Here is a 16,443-nt window from a genome sequence, read left to right as displayed (position 1 = left end):
ATTTCCTGTTTGGCATTCAGGACCTCCATCCATTGTTGAGACAGCAGAAGCAACATGTCCAGAGTAGAATGATCTGGTCGGAATCCAAATTGATGATCGGAGATCAAGCCATTGGAGAAGAGGAAGGATTTCATATCCGAAGCAATGATGGATTCCATGACTTTGCTGATAATTGGGAGCAGGCTGATTGGTCTGTAGTTGAAAGGATCTGTTTTTGCACATTTTTGTGTAAAGCGGTAATGTTTGCTGATTTCAAAGATGCTGGCAGATGCCCTTGAGCAAAAGAGAGTGTGAAAAGAACAGAGAGACGGGAGATAGAGCGGCAGAGCAGGATTTTAGGACCTGTGGGCTGATGCCGTCTGGTTCAGTTGCAGAATCAGTCGAGGTTTGACAAAAACTTCTCCACCTTGTCAGGAGAGAAGGACACAGAGTCCAGGAGCAGTTGGGTTCGACTGGGTAAGGTGCGAACAGAGAGAGATTGGTTTGGGACACAAGATTTTGAGGCAAACACAGAGATTAGGCATTCGGCTTTGTCACGTGCGGTGTCAACTGTGTAGCCATTTGAGGTGAGGGAGGGGATGGAGGGGGAACAAACACCAGAAACGGATTTGACCAGACGCCACCAGGATTTGGAGGAAGGAGACAGGTTTGAGAGTTCATTCTTGAGTGAGGAGAGATAGTGCTTCCTGACACTCCTGAGAGTAGACACACACTTGTTCCGAACTTGGTGGAAGGAACTGAGATTACCTTCAGTTGGATTTGCCTCCCAGGAGGCAAAGGCAAGTCGTTTACGGGCAACTGCCTCACCACAAGATTCAGTGTACCATGGACGGGAGGAAGGGTAAGACAACTGAAGACGAGATGGGATAAATCTGTGCATGAGAGCAGTTTGCTTTGGAAGAATTCCCAGGAAGAATTGATGTCAGAGGCAGTAGAGATGGTAGACCAGTCCAGATGATTGATGGCTGCTAGCAGCCTGTGCCAGTCGGTCTGAGTGAAATGCCAGACTCGTCGACGCTGAGGAGGCTCTCTGAGAATGGCCAGAGAGATGTCCACTTTAACCAGCACATGATCAGAAGAACCGATTGGAGCAGAAGAAGAGCAGCAGACATTTGCAGGGAAGTTTGTCATAACCAAGTCTCGAAGAGAAGGTACTCCATTGACTGAGATCCGGGTCGGGAAATTGACAGATTGTGTCAGTCCCAATGAGTCACAGAAGTCCTTTGCTGAGGTGCCATGGCTGGTGAGAGAGGAACCCACACCCAGCCAGCTGGCATGATGACAGTTGTAGTCGCCACAAATGAGGAAGAGAAGGTTGGGATGAGTTGATAGAAGTTGGTCCATGTTGTCAGACAGCGACACGTAAATGGAGTCATCACTGTTTGGAGGACGGTACAGAACACATATGAACAAAAGGTGGGAGCGGAGAGGAAGCCGTAGCTAGAAGTACTCCTGGGGGTGGGGTGGAGAGAGGGCAGTGCAAGGAGAGTGAGGAAAAGAGTTTTTGATAAAGAAGGCAACCCCACCACCAGGACGAGGCTCAGGTCTATCATACCAGAGGAGGGAGTAACCAGGAAGAGATATTAAGGAATCAGAGACATCTTGAAGGAGGAAAGTTTCTGTTGAGCAGATCAAGTCTGGATTGTCAGAAGCAACCTGAATTTAGAGATCAATCAGGTTTGAGCGAACGCCCCGGATGTTTGAGGTCCATATCGTTAATGAGGAGAGAGGGGGAGCATCGGCTGCAGGAGAGGGGAGGGGTGGGGTAGGGGCAGATGAAGGATGGGCGGGGGAAGTAGGAAGAGCAGTTAATAGCGTGTCAGAGATTACAGAAGAGTTACAAGAAAGGGAAGCATGAGGACGAAAGGTTTCATGGTGATGGGATGAGGCACAGTGAGGGGTTCCTTGAGGGGTGGCAGAGGAAAGTAGAGGGTTGGTGGAGGTGGAGGTATGAGATAGAAGGGAGATGAAGTCGGGAGGAGGCAGCTTTGAGAATGGGGTGGGATGGGGGAGAATTGGAGAGGGATGGTCTGTGGAAGGTGGGGGGAGATTTGAATGGGAGGGGTTGGGGGGAGTTTTGAAGGGGAGGGGTTCGGGGCGAGTTTAGGAGAGGAGGGGCAAGGGGGGAGTTTAGAAAGTGGATGATTAATGAAAGACGAAAATTTATAACAAATTGGGTTCATTGTGATTTTCAAGTTAGCGATCCGTTTAAGAATGATAGAGGAGGGGTGGAATGAATGTGAATTTCGAGCATGTAGTGATTTAGAATTATAAGAGATTGAATATTTTTTTGAAGTAGAATGAGTTGGAGAGGAAATTGAAAAGAGCCTTTTAAATAGGAAGAAAAACAGCATGTTGTAATATACCACTGAATAAAACACTGCAGGGGAAAGTTTAAACATATTTAAACAGAACCGTGAAGAACAATCTAATATTCACAAAAAAACCAACGGGGAGAGGGAGCCTCGAGGGACAACCACGAGTCACGTGAACAGTGAAATGGGGTGAAACACGTGGTCGAAGAACGAACGAACGAAAAGAACAAAGAAGGAAATGTTTTTTTGTTTGTTTTTTTTTTCTAGTTAAGATTTTAAACAAGGAGGTATGGAGTGAAAAGACTGTGAAAAAACTGAGAGAACGAGAGTAGCAGGACCACAATCGACCGCTGAGAGAAAACAAAGCCTCCAGGTAGGAAGCTTAAAGAACAACAACAAGGCCGCATTATATCGCGGCACGAAATACTCGACCACTCTATACAGGTATGAAAGATTAACACCGATTAATCTTCCAAGGGACGCACTATAGGTACACACACGGAAGATCAATACAGTTTCGACAAAAATACAATTGTGAACAATTACTTAACTTTGAGCGTGCATGCATGAAGGTGCGGTGAAGGGTGGCGACGTGGGTACAATAAAGGGTGGGGAAGTGGGTGTCGTGAAGGGTGGGGATGCGGGTGAAGTGAAGGGTGGGGATGTGGGTGTAGCGAAGGGTGGGGATGTGGGTGTAGCGAAGGGTGGGGATGTGGGTGTAGCAAAGGGTGGGGATGCGGGTGTCGTGAAGGGTGGGGATGTGGGTGTCATGAAGGGTGGAGTGAAGGGTGGGGATGCGGGTGTAGTGAAGGGTGGGGGTGCGGGTGTAGTGAAGGGTGGGGATGCGGGTGTAGTGAAGGGTGGGGATGCGGGTGTGGTGAAGGGTGGGGAAGCCGTTGTAGTGTAGAGTGGGGATGTGGGTGTAGTGAAGAGTGGGGATGCGGGTGTAGCGAAGGGTGGGGATGTGGGTGTAGTGAAGGGTGAGGATGCGGGTGTTGTAAAGGGTGGGGATACGGGTATAGTGAAGGGTGGGGATACGGGTGTAGTGAAGGGTGGTGATATGGGTGTGGTGAAGGGTGGGGATACGGGTGTGGTGAAGGGTGGGGATACGGGTGTAGTGAAGGGTGGGGATACGGGTGTAGTGAAGGGTGGGGATACGGGTGTAGTGAAGGGTGGGGATACGGGTGTAGTGAAGGGTGGGGATACGGGTGTAGTGAAGGGTGGGGATACGGGTATAGTGAAGGGTGGGAATGCGGGTGTAGTGAATGGTGGGGATACGGGTGCAGTGAAGGGTGGGGATACGGGTGTAGTGAAGGGTGGGAATGCGGGTGTAGTGAAGGGTGGGGATACGGGTGCAGTGAAGGGTGGGGATACGGGTGTCGTGAAGGATGTAAAGGATAGGATCAGTTGAATAGCAGAAAATGAAGAAGTTCCGGAGTTGGTGCAGGAAAGGAACATTCAGTTGAGGCAAGTATAAAGAGATAAACTGTTGGTTGGTCTCATTTTGAGAAGAGATGGATTACTAGAAGAGGTGATTGAAGGGAGGATGGGAATAAATAAGCAGAGAGGAAGAAAGAAATATGTTGCTAAATTGGATGAAAGATTCAGGCAGGAATAAATAGAGTGAAGTCGATGGTGTGCCATCAAAAATCCCCATGCTTCCCAGCTAAAGCAAAGTCGAAAAATGGCAAAAGGTTCCACCAGGAAAAATGGCAAAAGGTTACACCCAATATCAAATTTTGATTTTAAAAAAATCCTGTTTTAACCCCTGTGACCCCAAGTCCCTACCCCCAGGGCATGAACCAGGGGAAAGGGGGAGGGGGAGGAGTCAAATCCAAAACGGCGCTCGCAAGGATTAAAGTGCAAGTATACAATGTTTGGCCTCCGATCGGATTAATCCTCCCATCGGAATCCTCCCTGTTTAATCCTCCTATCGGATCGCTCAGCTTGTTCTGTTGGGATTCCAGGTTCAAATCCCATATAGTGTGCCAATTTGTGAGTCTACAATGTCATTGGTATTTAAAGTTGAGGTGCATTGATGTCTCCTAATGTCCTTGGCAGTTTCTCCGCAGCACTTAGATCACTGTTTGGAAAAACACATTCCATTTGCTTACCTATCAAATTTGTTTTGGAACCCCCCCACCCCTCCCCCCCAGAATTTCCATGTTTTAAACGTTTCCCAGTGTGTACCCTGGTCAGAATAGGTACACCGTAACGTGTTGTAAGAGACGACTAAGAGGGTTGGCGTCAGGAAAGGCATCCGGCCATAAAAACATTGCCTCAAAAAGAGAACCATGACAATTACAAGTATATATGGGCAGGGTGCAGCCCGAAGTGGAGATCGGTTTCTGAGGTTTGGGACATGGAATTGTAGGGACAATGACAGGGAGATCAGGAGAAGTGGTGGAAGTATTGGTCAGAAGAAGAGTGGAGATATGTTGTGTGCAAGAGACGAGATGGAAGGGAAGTGGTGTGAGAATGGTGAAGGGTAGGCAGGGACAGAAATACAAGTTTGTGTGGCAAGGGTGCCCGGAGGGCGTGAATGGTGTTGGTGTCCTGTTTTCTGAGGAGTTTGTAGACAGTGTGGTGAGTGTGACGAGTGAGTGATAGGTAGATGATGGTGAAAATGATGATTGGAAAGCTCTTGGTGAACGTCATCTCGGGATATGCTCCGCAGGTTGGTCGAAGCGATGAAGAGAAGGACAAGTTCTGGTGTGCGATAGAGAAGCTGATGGAAAACGTGAAAGATGAGGAAGTTGTTGTGGTGGGAGGAGACCTGAATGGACATGTGGGAAGGAGTATGGATGGTTTTGAGGGAGTTCATGGGGGTTACGGATATGGTGTGAGAAATGGAGAAGGTGAAAGGATTTTTGAGTTTGCTGATGGAGCTGATTTGTTGATTTGTAATACTCAGTTCCAGAAAGAGGATAATAAGCTTGTTACATACACGTCAGGTGGGTCGACGACAACCGTTGACTACCTGATGGTGCGTAGGCGAGATAGGGGGCACCTCCGGGACACAAAGGTGATCCCGGGGGAGGAGGCTGTTTCACAGCACCACTTGGTTGTCTGCGACATAAGGGTGAAAGGTGCGAGGAGAGCTCGGCGGGTGAAGTACCAACCGAGAATGAAGGTGTGGAGGTTGAAAGAGGTGACAGTAAGGGAGGCATTAAAAGAGAGGCTGAGTAGGGTAGAGGATGATGTGGTTGAGCTTGAAAGTGGTTGGATGTCAATGAAAGCTAGTCTGTTGGGAGCCGTTGGTGAGGTATGTGGATGGACAAAAGGACCACCGAGGTACTCGGAAACATGGTGGTGGGATGTTGAAGTTGGAAAGAGGATTGACGAGAAGAGGAAGAAGTTCAAGGAGTGGCAGAAGGCGAAGGGTACGGGAGCAGAAACAGCAGAGCATGAAAGTTATAAGGCAGCCAGGAAGGCTGCAAAGAAAGAGGTAGCAAAGGCGCAGGAGGCATGTAGGAAAATGTTCGGAGAACGCTTGGATTCGGAAGAGGGTCAGAAAGCAGTATTCAGGATTGCAAAGCACATAGCGAAAGAGAGGTGTGATGTGATGGGGGTGAGCTGCTTGAAGGATGAAGTGGGACAAATCGTTGTCGACCCAGATGGAATTAAAGGAAGATGGAAAAGATACATGGAAATGCTGTTGAATACAGAGAATGAATGGGATGGCAACATAAAGAGTAACCCAGTTTTAGGACCGGCAGTGAAGATAACTGAGAAGGAAGTTGAGGAAGCGATAAAAGCAATAAAAACCACCTTTAGGTGGAAGCGATAAAAGCAATGAAGAGTGGAAAAGCGGGAGGGCCGACAGGAGTTGTGGGAGATATGTTGAAGGCAGCAGGAAGTTGGGGTGTGAAGAGAATGACAGAGATCTGTAATCTGGTGGTGAAAGAAGGCCGCATTCCAGTGGATTGTGACCTGAGTACCCTCGTCCCTCTATACAAGGGGAAATGTGACCCTCTGGAGTGTGGCTCGTACCAAGCGATAAAGTTATTGGAGCATGGAATGAAGGTATTGGAAAGGGTGTTGGAGAGGAGGATAAGGAAGAAAGTGAAGATCGACGAAATGCAGTTTGGATTTATGCCAGGAAGAGGAACGACAGATGTGCTTTTCATTGTGAGGCAGTTGCAGGAGAAGTACATGGATAAGAGGAAGAAGTTGTTTTTTGGGTTTGTTGATCTGGAGAAAGCATTCGATAGGGTTCCACGCAAAGTATTGACATGGGCATTGAGGAAGTTAGGAGTGGAGGAATGGTTGATCAGAGTAGTGTTGGCAATGTACAAAAGAGCGCGCACAGCTGTAAGGACGAAGGACGGGAACAGTGGTGAGTTTGAGGTGAAGGTGGGAGTGCATCAGGGGTCGGTACTAAGTCCACTACTATTTGTAGCTGTGATGGAGGTGCTGGCTCAGAATGTAAAGGAGGGTTTACCGTGGGAGTTGTTGTATGCAGATGATCTGGTATCGATTGCGGAAAGTATGGATGGACTGAAGGAAAAGATGAACAAGTGGAAGGAATGTATGGAGACAAAAGGTCTGAAGGTGAATATCGGAAAGACGAAGGTGAAGGCAAGTGGTAAAGCATGTGGTGAGGTGGGAAGAACTGGGAAGTGGCCGTGTGCTGTGTGCAGGAAGGGTGTCGGAGTGAACTCTATTCAATGTACAATGTGCGCTGAGTGGGTTCATCAAAAATGTAGTGGTCTGAGAGGGTCATTTACCAGTGTGGCAGCTACATTCAAATGTAAGGTGTGCACAGAGGGAGCTGCAGATGGAGGAAATGTTGAGTTGGATCTTGGAGATGGCGTGAAGCTGGAAGGTGTGAAAACATTTTGCTACCTCGGAGACATGCTGAATGGAGAAGGTGGATCAGACTCGGCAACGGTTGCTCGAGTGAGATGTGCATGGAAGAAGTTTCGGGAACTGAGTGGCGTGCTGATGAGGAGAGTGTCGCTGAAGCTGAAGGGAAAGGTGTATGCTGCATGTGTGAGAAGTGTTATGATTTATGGGAGCGAGACATGGGTCATGAACGTAGAGCAGCAACGAAGGCTGGAAATGCGAATGGTTCGATGGATGTGCGGAGTATCGTTGAGAGAGAGGAAGACAAATGATGAATTGCGAAAGATGACGGGAATATTGCCTGTGATGGATGCTGTGAAGAGGAACAGGTTGAGATGGTTTGGTCATGTGTTGAGGAAGGATGAAAGTGACTGGTTGAGAAGAGTGATGGAAGTTAATGTAGAAGGAAGTAGAGGATGGGGAAGACCGAGAAAGACTTGGCTAAAGATGGTGGAAGAAGAAATGCGGGCAAGGGGGTTAACAAGGAGGGATGCAGAAAATAGGGCAAAATGGAGAAGATTGTCATGGGGACCGCAAGGCTAACCCTCGCTCTAGCAGGGAAAATGGCCTTAAAATGCATGTTGTTGTTGTTGTTGTTGTATTTGCTTACCTATCACCACCAGGTTAATCAACTGTTTCCCTCCTTGCCTCTTCTCCAGCTCAGCTTTTATGTCGAGTGTTTGACGGCGTTTACCAGGAGGCTTGCTGGGAGTGTTTGCACGAACAACCGTCTCTTCGTTCATTTCGGCGGAAGACTGCTTTGGGACTGCGTGTGTGGAATTGGCCTCTCTGGATGGAGTATCCGAATCCTCAACGTGGTTGCTCTTCGGGATGAGTCGGTGACTTCAGGTTTAACGTCATTGCTCTTACTGCAGAGAAGTAGGGGCAACGGGGTACAGAGAATAAAGGATGAGGGGCTTGGAGAGATGGGGTGTTAAAAAAGTGAGGTGGGAAGCAAGTGTGGGAAGGAAAGTTAAACCGGTTAAACAATCCTGGAGTGAAACATGCCTCGGAGTTTCAAATCCCAGCGTTTGCTTCCCCGACACCGTCATTTTGGCGATTTTGGGCACGAGACTCACTCTGCAGTCGGATTCCATTTCTGGCCTTTTTTCTGCAACTACAAACAGATGACCTGACGGCAGCAGCTTCGAGCTTTCCAAGTTAGCATACAAAAAAAAAAAAAAAATTCATCCCACTCAGCACCGAAACCTCAAAGCAACGTGTGGGGGAAACTTCAGGATTAGATTCCCAACAATATGACAAACAGGAAAGGCACATTGGGGTTCGGTTCATCGTTTATGTTTATTTCATTCCTGCAGTCCATTAAAAGTACACAATACTGGGAAAAAAAAAAACAAATGAGACATTCGACACAGTCGTTTCCAATTATTCCATGATCGCAAAAAAGGAAACGCTCCAAATTACAATGTACAAAGTTAGTTCACCTTCAGCAACGCACAATGGCCAGAAGCATCATTCATACGTTACCGTGGCACGCAGCCGGGATCTACCGCCTGACTCCTTGTTAAGTCCTCGAGAGCATCTCAAAGTGCGGTGATATTACCGCGGCTGCCAGTCGTTCTTCTTTGTCCGTGTGCAGCACAAGGCTGCGGGTTAGCATCATTGGCTGATGGCACGGCCGTGCTGCTTCTTATGCAATGCCCTCTGCTGGTTAGGACATGAATATGTAATTTGTTAATGATGCCAGCGATAGCTCGCCTACTCTTCACGAAAGTCACCATGAGATCTTTAACGTCCACCAATACTGGCAGAAAGGACGCTCGTTTAATGTCCATCCGTGGGACGGCACACACATTGATGATTCACCTTGGCTGTGAAGCATTGCGGTGACAGTTTTGAGATGGGTCGGGATTAAAACCCATGAGATGCGAGACAAACAATGTGAGACAAAGAGTTCTACCAGGGTCGTCACCGACGGCAACTCGTCAACTCGTCAAAACTAAGGCGTGAGAAGCACGGTGCAGTAGAACTAACGGAACGTGAAACAAAGGCGATGCGTGCAGTTGCACATCACATCGACTAAATGCACAGAACAAAGCAATCCAGTGAAAGTGATGTTCTTACAGTAATACTGTACAGGTAAACGGTTTGATGGTCAGATAATCATTGCAGGTTTGAACCAACACCGTAACGATTGTATGGTGAGAAATGCATCACAAAAGGTCCACACTCAGCGTGCAATTTCCTTAGAAGGCCATCAAACTTGCTCCGGATTGTCTCCTCAATACCTGGAATCCACTTATCAGACACGTTTCCAGTGTTTCTTTAACCCCTCATTTCACCACCCTCCCCCCCCACACCTAAAAAAAAAGACGAAAGAGACAGAGACAGAGCGTGAGCGAGAGCGAGAGCGAGAAAGAGCGAGAGAGAGAGCGAGAGAGAGAGAAACAACAGGCATTTTAAGGCCATTTTCCCTGCAAGAGCGGGGGTTAGCCTTGCGGTCCCCATGACAATCTTGTCCATTTTGCCCTATTTCCTGCATCTCTCCTTGTTAACTCCCTTGCCTGCATTTCTTCTTCCACCATCTTTAGCCAAGTCTTTCTCGGTCTTCCCTGTCCTCTACTTCCTTCGACATTCATTTCCATCACTCTTCTCAACCAGTCACTTTCATCCTTCCTCAACACATGACCAAACCATCTCAAACTGTTTCTCTTCACAGCATCCTTCACAGGCTCTATTCACATCATCTTTCGCAATTCATCATTTGTCTTCCTCTCTCTCAACAATACTCCACACATCCACCGAACCATTCACATTTCCACCCTTTCCAGCCTTCGTTGCTGCTCTATGTTCTTTACCCATGTCTCGCTCCCATAAATCATAACACTTCACACATGCAGCATACACCTTTCCCTTCAGCTTAAATGACACTCGCCTCCTCGTCAGCACGCCACTCATTTCCCGAAACTTCTTCCATGCACATCCCACTCTGCCAACCGTTGCCAAGTCTGATCCACCTTCTCCATTCAGCATGTCTCCGAGGTAGCAAAATGTTTTCACACCTTCCAGCTTCACGCCGTCTCCAAGATCTAACTCAACATTTCCTCCATCTGCAGCTCCCTCTGTGCACACCTTACACTTGAATGTAGCTGCCACACTGGTTAATGACCCTCTCAAACCACTACATTTTTGATGAAACCACTCAGCGCACATTGTACATTGAATGGAATTCACTCCGACACCCTTCCTGCACACAGCACACGGCCACTTCCCCGTTATTTCCACCTCACCACATGCTTTACCACTTGCCATCACCTTCGTTTTTCCAACATTCACCTTCAGACCTTTTGTCTCCATACATTCCTTCCCCTTGTTCATCTTCTCCTTCAGTCCATCCATACTTTCTGCAATCAACACCAGATCATCTGCATACAACAACTCCCACGGTAAACCCTCCTTTACGTTCCGAGCCAGCACCTCCATCACAGCTGCAAATAGTAGTGGACTTAGTACCGACCCCTGATGCACTCCCACCTTCACCTCAAACTCACCACTGTTCCCGTCCTTCGTCCTTACAGCTGTGCGCGCTCTTTTGTACATTGCCATCACTACTCTGATCAACCATTCCTCCACTCCTAACTTCCTCAATGCCCATGTCACTACTTCACGTGGAACCCTATCGAATGCTTTCTCCAGATCAACAAACCCAAGAAACAACTTCTTCCTCTTCTCCATGTACTTCTCCTGCAACTGCCTCACAATGAAAAGCACGTCTGTCGTTCCTCTTCCTGGCATAAATCCAAACTGCATTTCGTCAATCTTCACTTTCTTCCTTATCCTCCTCTCCAACACCCTTTCCAATACCTTCATTCCATGCTCCTATAACTTTATCGCTCGATACGAGCCACAGTCCAGAGGGACCTTTCCCCTTGTATAGAGGGACGAGGGTTGTAAGACGTAAGTTGCAAGTTGTTGTAGTAGTAGTTGTTGTTGTTGTTGAGAGAGAGAGAGACAGAGACAGAGACAGAGAGAGAGAGAGAGAGAGAGAGAGAGGAGAATGAAATGAAATGAAATGAGAAAAAGAGAATGAAGAGAGAGAGAGAGAAAAAAAAAGTTGTAAAAATGCGACATCAACATATCGTCAGTTGATGGATGCTAAGATGTGTCACTAATTGTCATTGTGGCATTTGTCTAACTTTTATTACAGATATGCAAGTCCAGGGGAGGAGATCAAAAGACATATTAAACATTTTTAAAAATCGATGCATTTGTGGGGGAACTCATTAGAATTTCATTTCAGCGATCGTGATTCTTCACCATCGAGAAATAGAGCCAAAAAACATATATACCACGATATGAAAAAGTTGTGGACCGATTCTGACAAAAATAGGTGGATGAGTTGGGTAATTGCCAAGAACAAGCTTATTCGATTTTGGTTCAGGTCTGAATCCAGATCCGGCCTATCAGTGGGATATAAAACGTAAGCTCTTCAGCCTGGTGCAGGTATACTCTCAACCGAGTGCCGTTCTAGTTGGAGCTGTGGTTGATCCAGATCAGAGTTATTGGATTCTTGGAAGATCACTCTCGGATAACATATTTTTCATTCGAGATTTGATTGACTCTGCTTCTAAAGTAGTGGGAGTAGGTTTGGTTTTGTTCGATATTGAAAAAGCCAACTGCGCACATTTTACGCGACAGCTGTGTGGTAAGAGAGTCCTCATGCAGCTTCACTGTTGGAGTTCTCACAATCATTCTGTGAAGTTGTCTTATTCTCATTCATTGGTTTTAAAATGTGAGCTGTGATCTGCTTGTGCATAATATCTGGACTCATATGGAATGTTTCCCTCCAGTAAAGAGAAATGAAATGTCAAGTGAGCATGTGTGTACGACTGTACGTTTGTGCGTGTTCGGTTATGCTTTCTCTATCCACTTGAACTCTCGCTCTGGCTGATCCGCTTTTCAACTCACTCCCGCACGAGTCGATCATGTCCAGTGGACAGCCCCGCCGCCTCCTGCGTCCAGCAGCAGCCCCATTGCTCACATAACTCTTACCCATGTATGTGTATTGTTTTGACACCACAAGTGTGGTTGGGGTGAGGGTGGAGCGGGAGGTGGTTAAGGATGCGTGCTGCGTGTGTGATGGTCCTTGCCATTCTTTCCCAACAAACGTATTTTAATTTAATTGAGTATTATTGGAGGGACAATTGGTTAAAAGGGATATTACCAGCATGTTCGGACATGCTCGTTAAAACGCAGAGCACCTACGACTGCTAAGGGTGCTCCATAACAGATTTGGTCTTAAGCCGGCAATCTTCGAGGCGAATGACCTCAGCGTGCGAGATTCCAACCCAGCATTGCTTGCAGCTGCGTGGCCTGGGGCCGTATATCGGACAACATCAATAAAAGGAGATTAAATATAAATCCCAACTTATTACTTGCAAAATCGAAGATTTTTCAAGTATATTGGTCAGTCGCGTTTGTTATTCTGTCTGTTTGTTTGTTACTTGGTAAAAAAAAATTTTTTTTGAGAAGTATGTTTATCACGCCGGTTTGTGTGTGTTTGTTTGTTTGTTTGTTTGTTTGTGTGTTTGTGTTTGTTTGTGTTTGTCTGTCCGCTCACATATACGTGCCTACAGGTCACAATTTTAAACCGATCTTCACAAAACTTCACCAAATGGTGGAGTTCGTGGTCCGACAAAATCATATTTATTTTTGAGGTCAAAAGGTCAACATAGGCCTAAGGTCAACCACTTTTCCCAAATTTCTAAAATCCTCAATTTCCATCCGATTGAATTGAAATTTGAATAACATTTACATATCAGCAAACTGAATTCAACCCCCAACTATATTTGAGATCAACATAGGTCAAAAGGTCAACATAGGCCCAAAGTCAAGCACATTTTTTTATTTCTAAAATCCTGAATTTTCATTCGATTGACTTGAAATTTGAATAGGATTTTCATATCAGTGAACTGAATTCAACCACAAACTATATTTGAGATCAACATGTCACAAGGTCAACCACTGTTTTTTACAAATTCTTAAAATCCTCAATTTTCATCTAATTGACTTGAAATTTGAATAGGATTTGCATATCAGCTTGCTGAAACCAACCACCAACTATTTTTGAGGTCAAGATAGGCCAAAATGTCAACATAGGCCAAATTTCTGAAATTGTCAATTTTCATCCGATTAACTTAAAATTTCAAGACCATTTGCATATCAGGTCACTGAATTCAACCAATTTTTGAGGTTAAAAGGTCAAAGGTCAACTCGAGGTGAAACTTCCAAAATCAATTTTCATCCGATTGACTTGAAAATTTAACAGCATTTGCATAGTGCCTCACTGAATTGGGAAACAAACTATTTTTGAGGTTAAAAAGTCAAAGGTCAACTCTAGGTCAAACTTGTAAAATCATCAATTTCCATCTAAAAATAGTCACCTCTTGACCCGAGCTTTAATCAAGATTGTACATTTTGATCTTGATGAAAAGGACCATTTGCTGGATAAATTGCAACCTTTTGGGGAGGGGGGGGGGGTGATTTTGCATAACATCTTATTTGTTTGTGTGTTTGTCAATCGCCTACAGGTCACAATTTTATACTGATCTTCACAAAACTTCATCAAATGGTAGAGTTGGTCATAAGTAAGAAGCCAATTGATTTTGAGGTCAAATATCAAAAGTCATCTTGGTCACATTTCCAAAATTGCCATTGTTCATCCGATCGACTTGAAAATTGAACAGCGTTTGCATATTGTCACTAAATATGGAACCCAACTATCTTTCAGGTCAAAAGGTCAAAGGTAAACAAGGTCAAACTTCCAAAATCATTCGATTTTATCTGAAAATCATCAATGTTCATCCGATTGACTTGAAAATTAAACAGCAATTGCAGAGGAAGAAAAATAGCACTCAAAGCTAGGGTCTGAAGAATGTTCTATTTTGTCAATCTTTATACACTCGGGTACAAATGCAATCCACCAACGTTCAGTGTATTTCAAACCAGGTGGTTGTAATCTGAGCCGACACTCAGCGAATTTCAAACAGATGGTTATATGATCGGTCTCCTCCACAAATGCTATGGTTCCCTCACCAAATTAATTTCAATTGAATGTTGTATTTTTTAACACGAATCGGAAAACAAACCCGTGATTTAGCAGTACTCTGGCCCTGAATTTGTCCCGATTGCGTATGAGCAGAGACGAGCGAGATAATTTGTTCTATGAACTCTCATTCAAAAGGTTTAACTACCAGTACTGCATGTGAGATAAAACAAGCATGCTCCAAAACTATATTACTTCCATAAACAAAGGGCTCGTTTCCACTCATATTTTCTCTTTCTCTTCTCTCTCTCTCTCTCTCTCTCTCTCTCTCTCTCTCTCTCTCTCTCTCTCTATCTCTCTAAAACATTAGTTGCACAGTGCACACTGGTACAAAATCATAAATATGAACAATAAATCACACATAGGTGTTATTGTCGTGTTACTTACTGATTAAAGATGTTAAAATTAAAAGCCTTCACGAGCGATCTTGGTCCCAGACTATTTACAGGTTTAAGAATTTGAACACGGCATACATTCACTTAAAGTAGAAAAATAACTTGGTATATAAACCTAGTTGAATAATCCAGTTACACACCAGTTTAAAAACCCCAAAGCAGTCGGTATTCTCTGGGTACAAAACCCCAAAGCAGCAGGTATTCTCTGGGTACAAAACCCCAAAGCAGCTGGTATTCTCTGGGTACAAAACCCCAAAGCAGCAGGTATTCTCTGGGTACAAAACCCCAAAGCAGCTGGTATTCTCTGGGTACAAAACCCCAAAGCAGCTGGTATTCTCCAGGAACAAAACCCCAATGTACCCAGTACTCTCCAGGTGCAAGACCCTACCCAAAGCACCCAGTATTCTTTGAGCACATAACCCCAACGCACCCATGATTCTCAAATCAAATCAAAGATAAAGTGGAGTCCATCCTGAGAGAAAATGCTCTCTTCTGATTTTCCTTTACGATGTCATCAGGCGATGGTGTGCAGAAATCAAAACATGGGATTTCCATTGAAAGAGCCTCCACTGTTGGCTTAACCGCCATCATTTGCCTGTGGTACTCGAACACCGCGTACACCACTGTACGTTTTGTCCGGTTTTTCATCACTGCAGTGTGATGGAAGCAAAGTGCTGCGGCAAACGGCGATGGTTTGGCAAGGAGACCTTTCTTCCAATGATTCTTCTTCTTCTTCCATAAACCAGGCTTTATGGGTGCAAATGGACTGCTCAATCCACCCTCATCTTCAGGCCGAAATGTCTCGGCGACATTCGTTTCCGTCATGGTGTCTTGGACGCGTCTCATTTTCCCAGCGCTTTTACAAGAAACTAACACATTGTCCTTTCTCAATTTCCTTTTGAAATCCAAAATTGAAGAGCAGTTATTTGGCTCTTCTGGACACGTGGTATCACTCTCCAAAGAAAGATTTTCAACATGCTTAGTTGCCAAGTCAAACAACGATGGACTAGGACAGCCTTTCGTGCCCATTGCTTGTAACACTGTGGATGAAACAATTTGCCTCATTTTGCTCTCGTGATGTTTTGTTAATTCACCCAAAGGCAAGCCCATGGAATTTGCCTCGGTCTCCTGATCAAACCTCGACTTGTTCAGAAGGAAATCTAAATCGGATGACGGATTCGGTGTAACGTTGTAAGCGAGTGCTCGTGCGTCATCACAATCCACAACAACAAATTTGCCGTTAAGAGCAGAACAACAACGTGACGTTGAATTGATTGTTGGCTGGTTCGACGACACACCGTCACGCGTCATGGCCTCAGAGTCCATCAAATCCAACGGATCAATAGTTTGACCAATTACCATAAAGTCAGAGCCACTTTGGTCCAAAGAATCACTCAAACTGCCAACAAGCTCATTATGTAGTGCTTGCAATGAAGAGTGACTCTCAACCAATCCACAGGCTCGTTCAGTATTCTTGAGGGAAAAACCACAACGATTTCTCAAATTTGTTTGACCGCACACCATTTGTGACCCTGGAAATAGTCCCTGAGAGGAAAGGCTCATCCCTTGTCCAACAATCGGCCACCCCAAATTTTCAGACTGTTTAACGTCGCGAGGAGGTGGATTTTCATCCGTCGCATCAACATTGGGTAACTTTTTGTCGGCAGGTTCTGCCAACAACCGGCTGAGATCAAACATCTCGGGGGTATCGTCACTCTTATTACACAATGATAACTGTGCCTCGGCGTACGATAGTGAATACGATTGTGAGAAACAAGTTTCTTCTTACCTTACATGAGCCATCCACGCCGTGGCAAAC

General features: G+C 45.5%; 1 protein-coding gene across 4 annotated transcripts in view; it reads right to left on the bottom strand.

The window, feature by feature from the left end:
* HBS1L (HBS1 like translational GTPase) overlaps positions 1-16,443 on the bottom strand; it is a 61,873-nt gene that overhangs the window by 25,853 nt on the left and 19,577 nt on the right. For 2 of the 4 annotated variants that reach the window (XM_068109548.2, XM_068109545.2), the window contains exons 5-6: positions 8,172-8,280; positions 7,774-8,032 (exon numbers count right to left, since the gene is read on the bottom strand). In XM_068109548.2, coding sequence (XP_067965649.2) covers positions 7,774-7,906 — 133 coding nt within the window. In that variant the 5' untranslated portion in view covers positions 7,907-8,032; positions 8,172-8,280. Of the gene's footprint in view, positions 1-7,773; positions 8,033-8,171; positions 16,409-16,443 lie in introns of those variants that run through there. The other 2 variants (XM_078774946.1, XM_068109549.2) reach the window with 2 other exon arrangements.

The sequence above is a fragment of the Myxine glutinosa genome, chromosome 3 (assembly GCF_964187855.1).
Source record: "Myxine glutinosa chromosome 3, kmMyxGlut1.1, whole genome shotgun sequence".
Classification (NCBI taxonomy): Eukaryota; Metazoa; Chordata; class Myxini; order Myxiniformes; family Myxinidae; genus Myxine; species Myxine glutinosa.
Note: the sequence above shows the minus strand (reverse complement) of the source record. Positions and strands in the feature narration are given on the sequence as shown.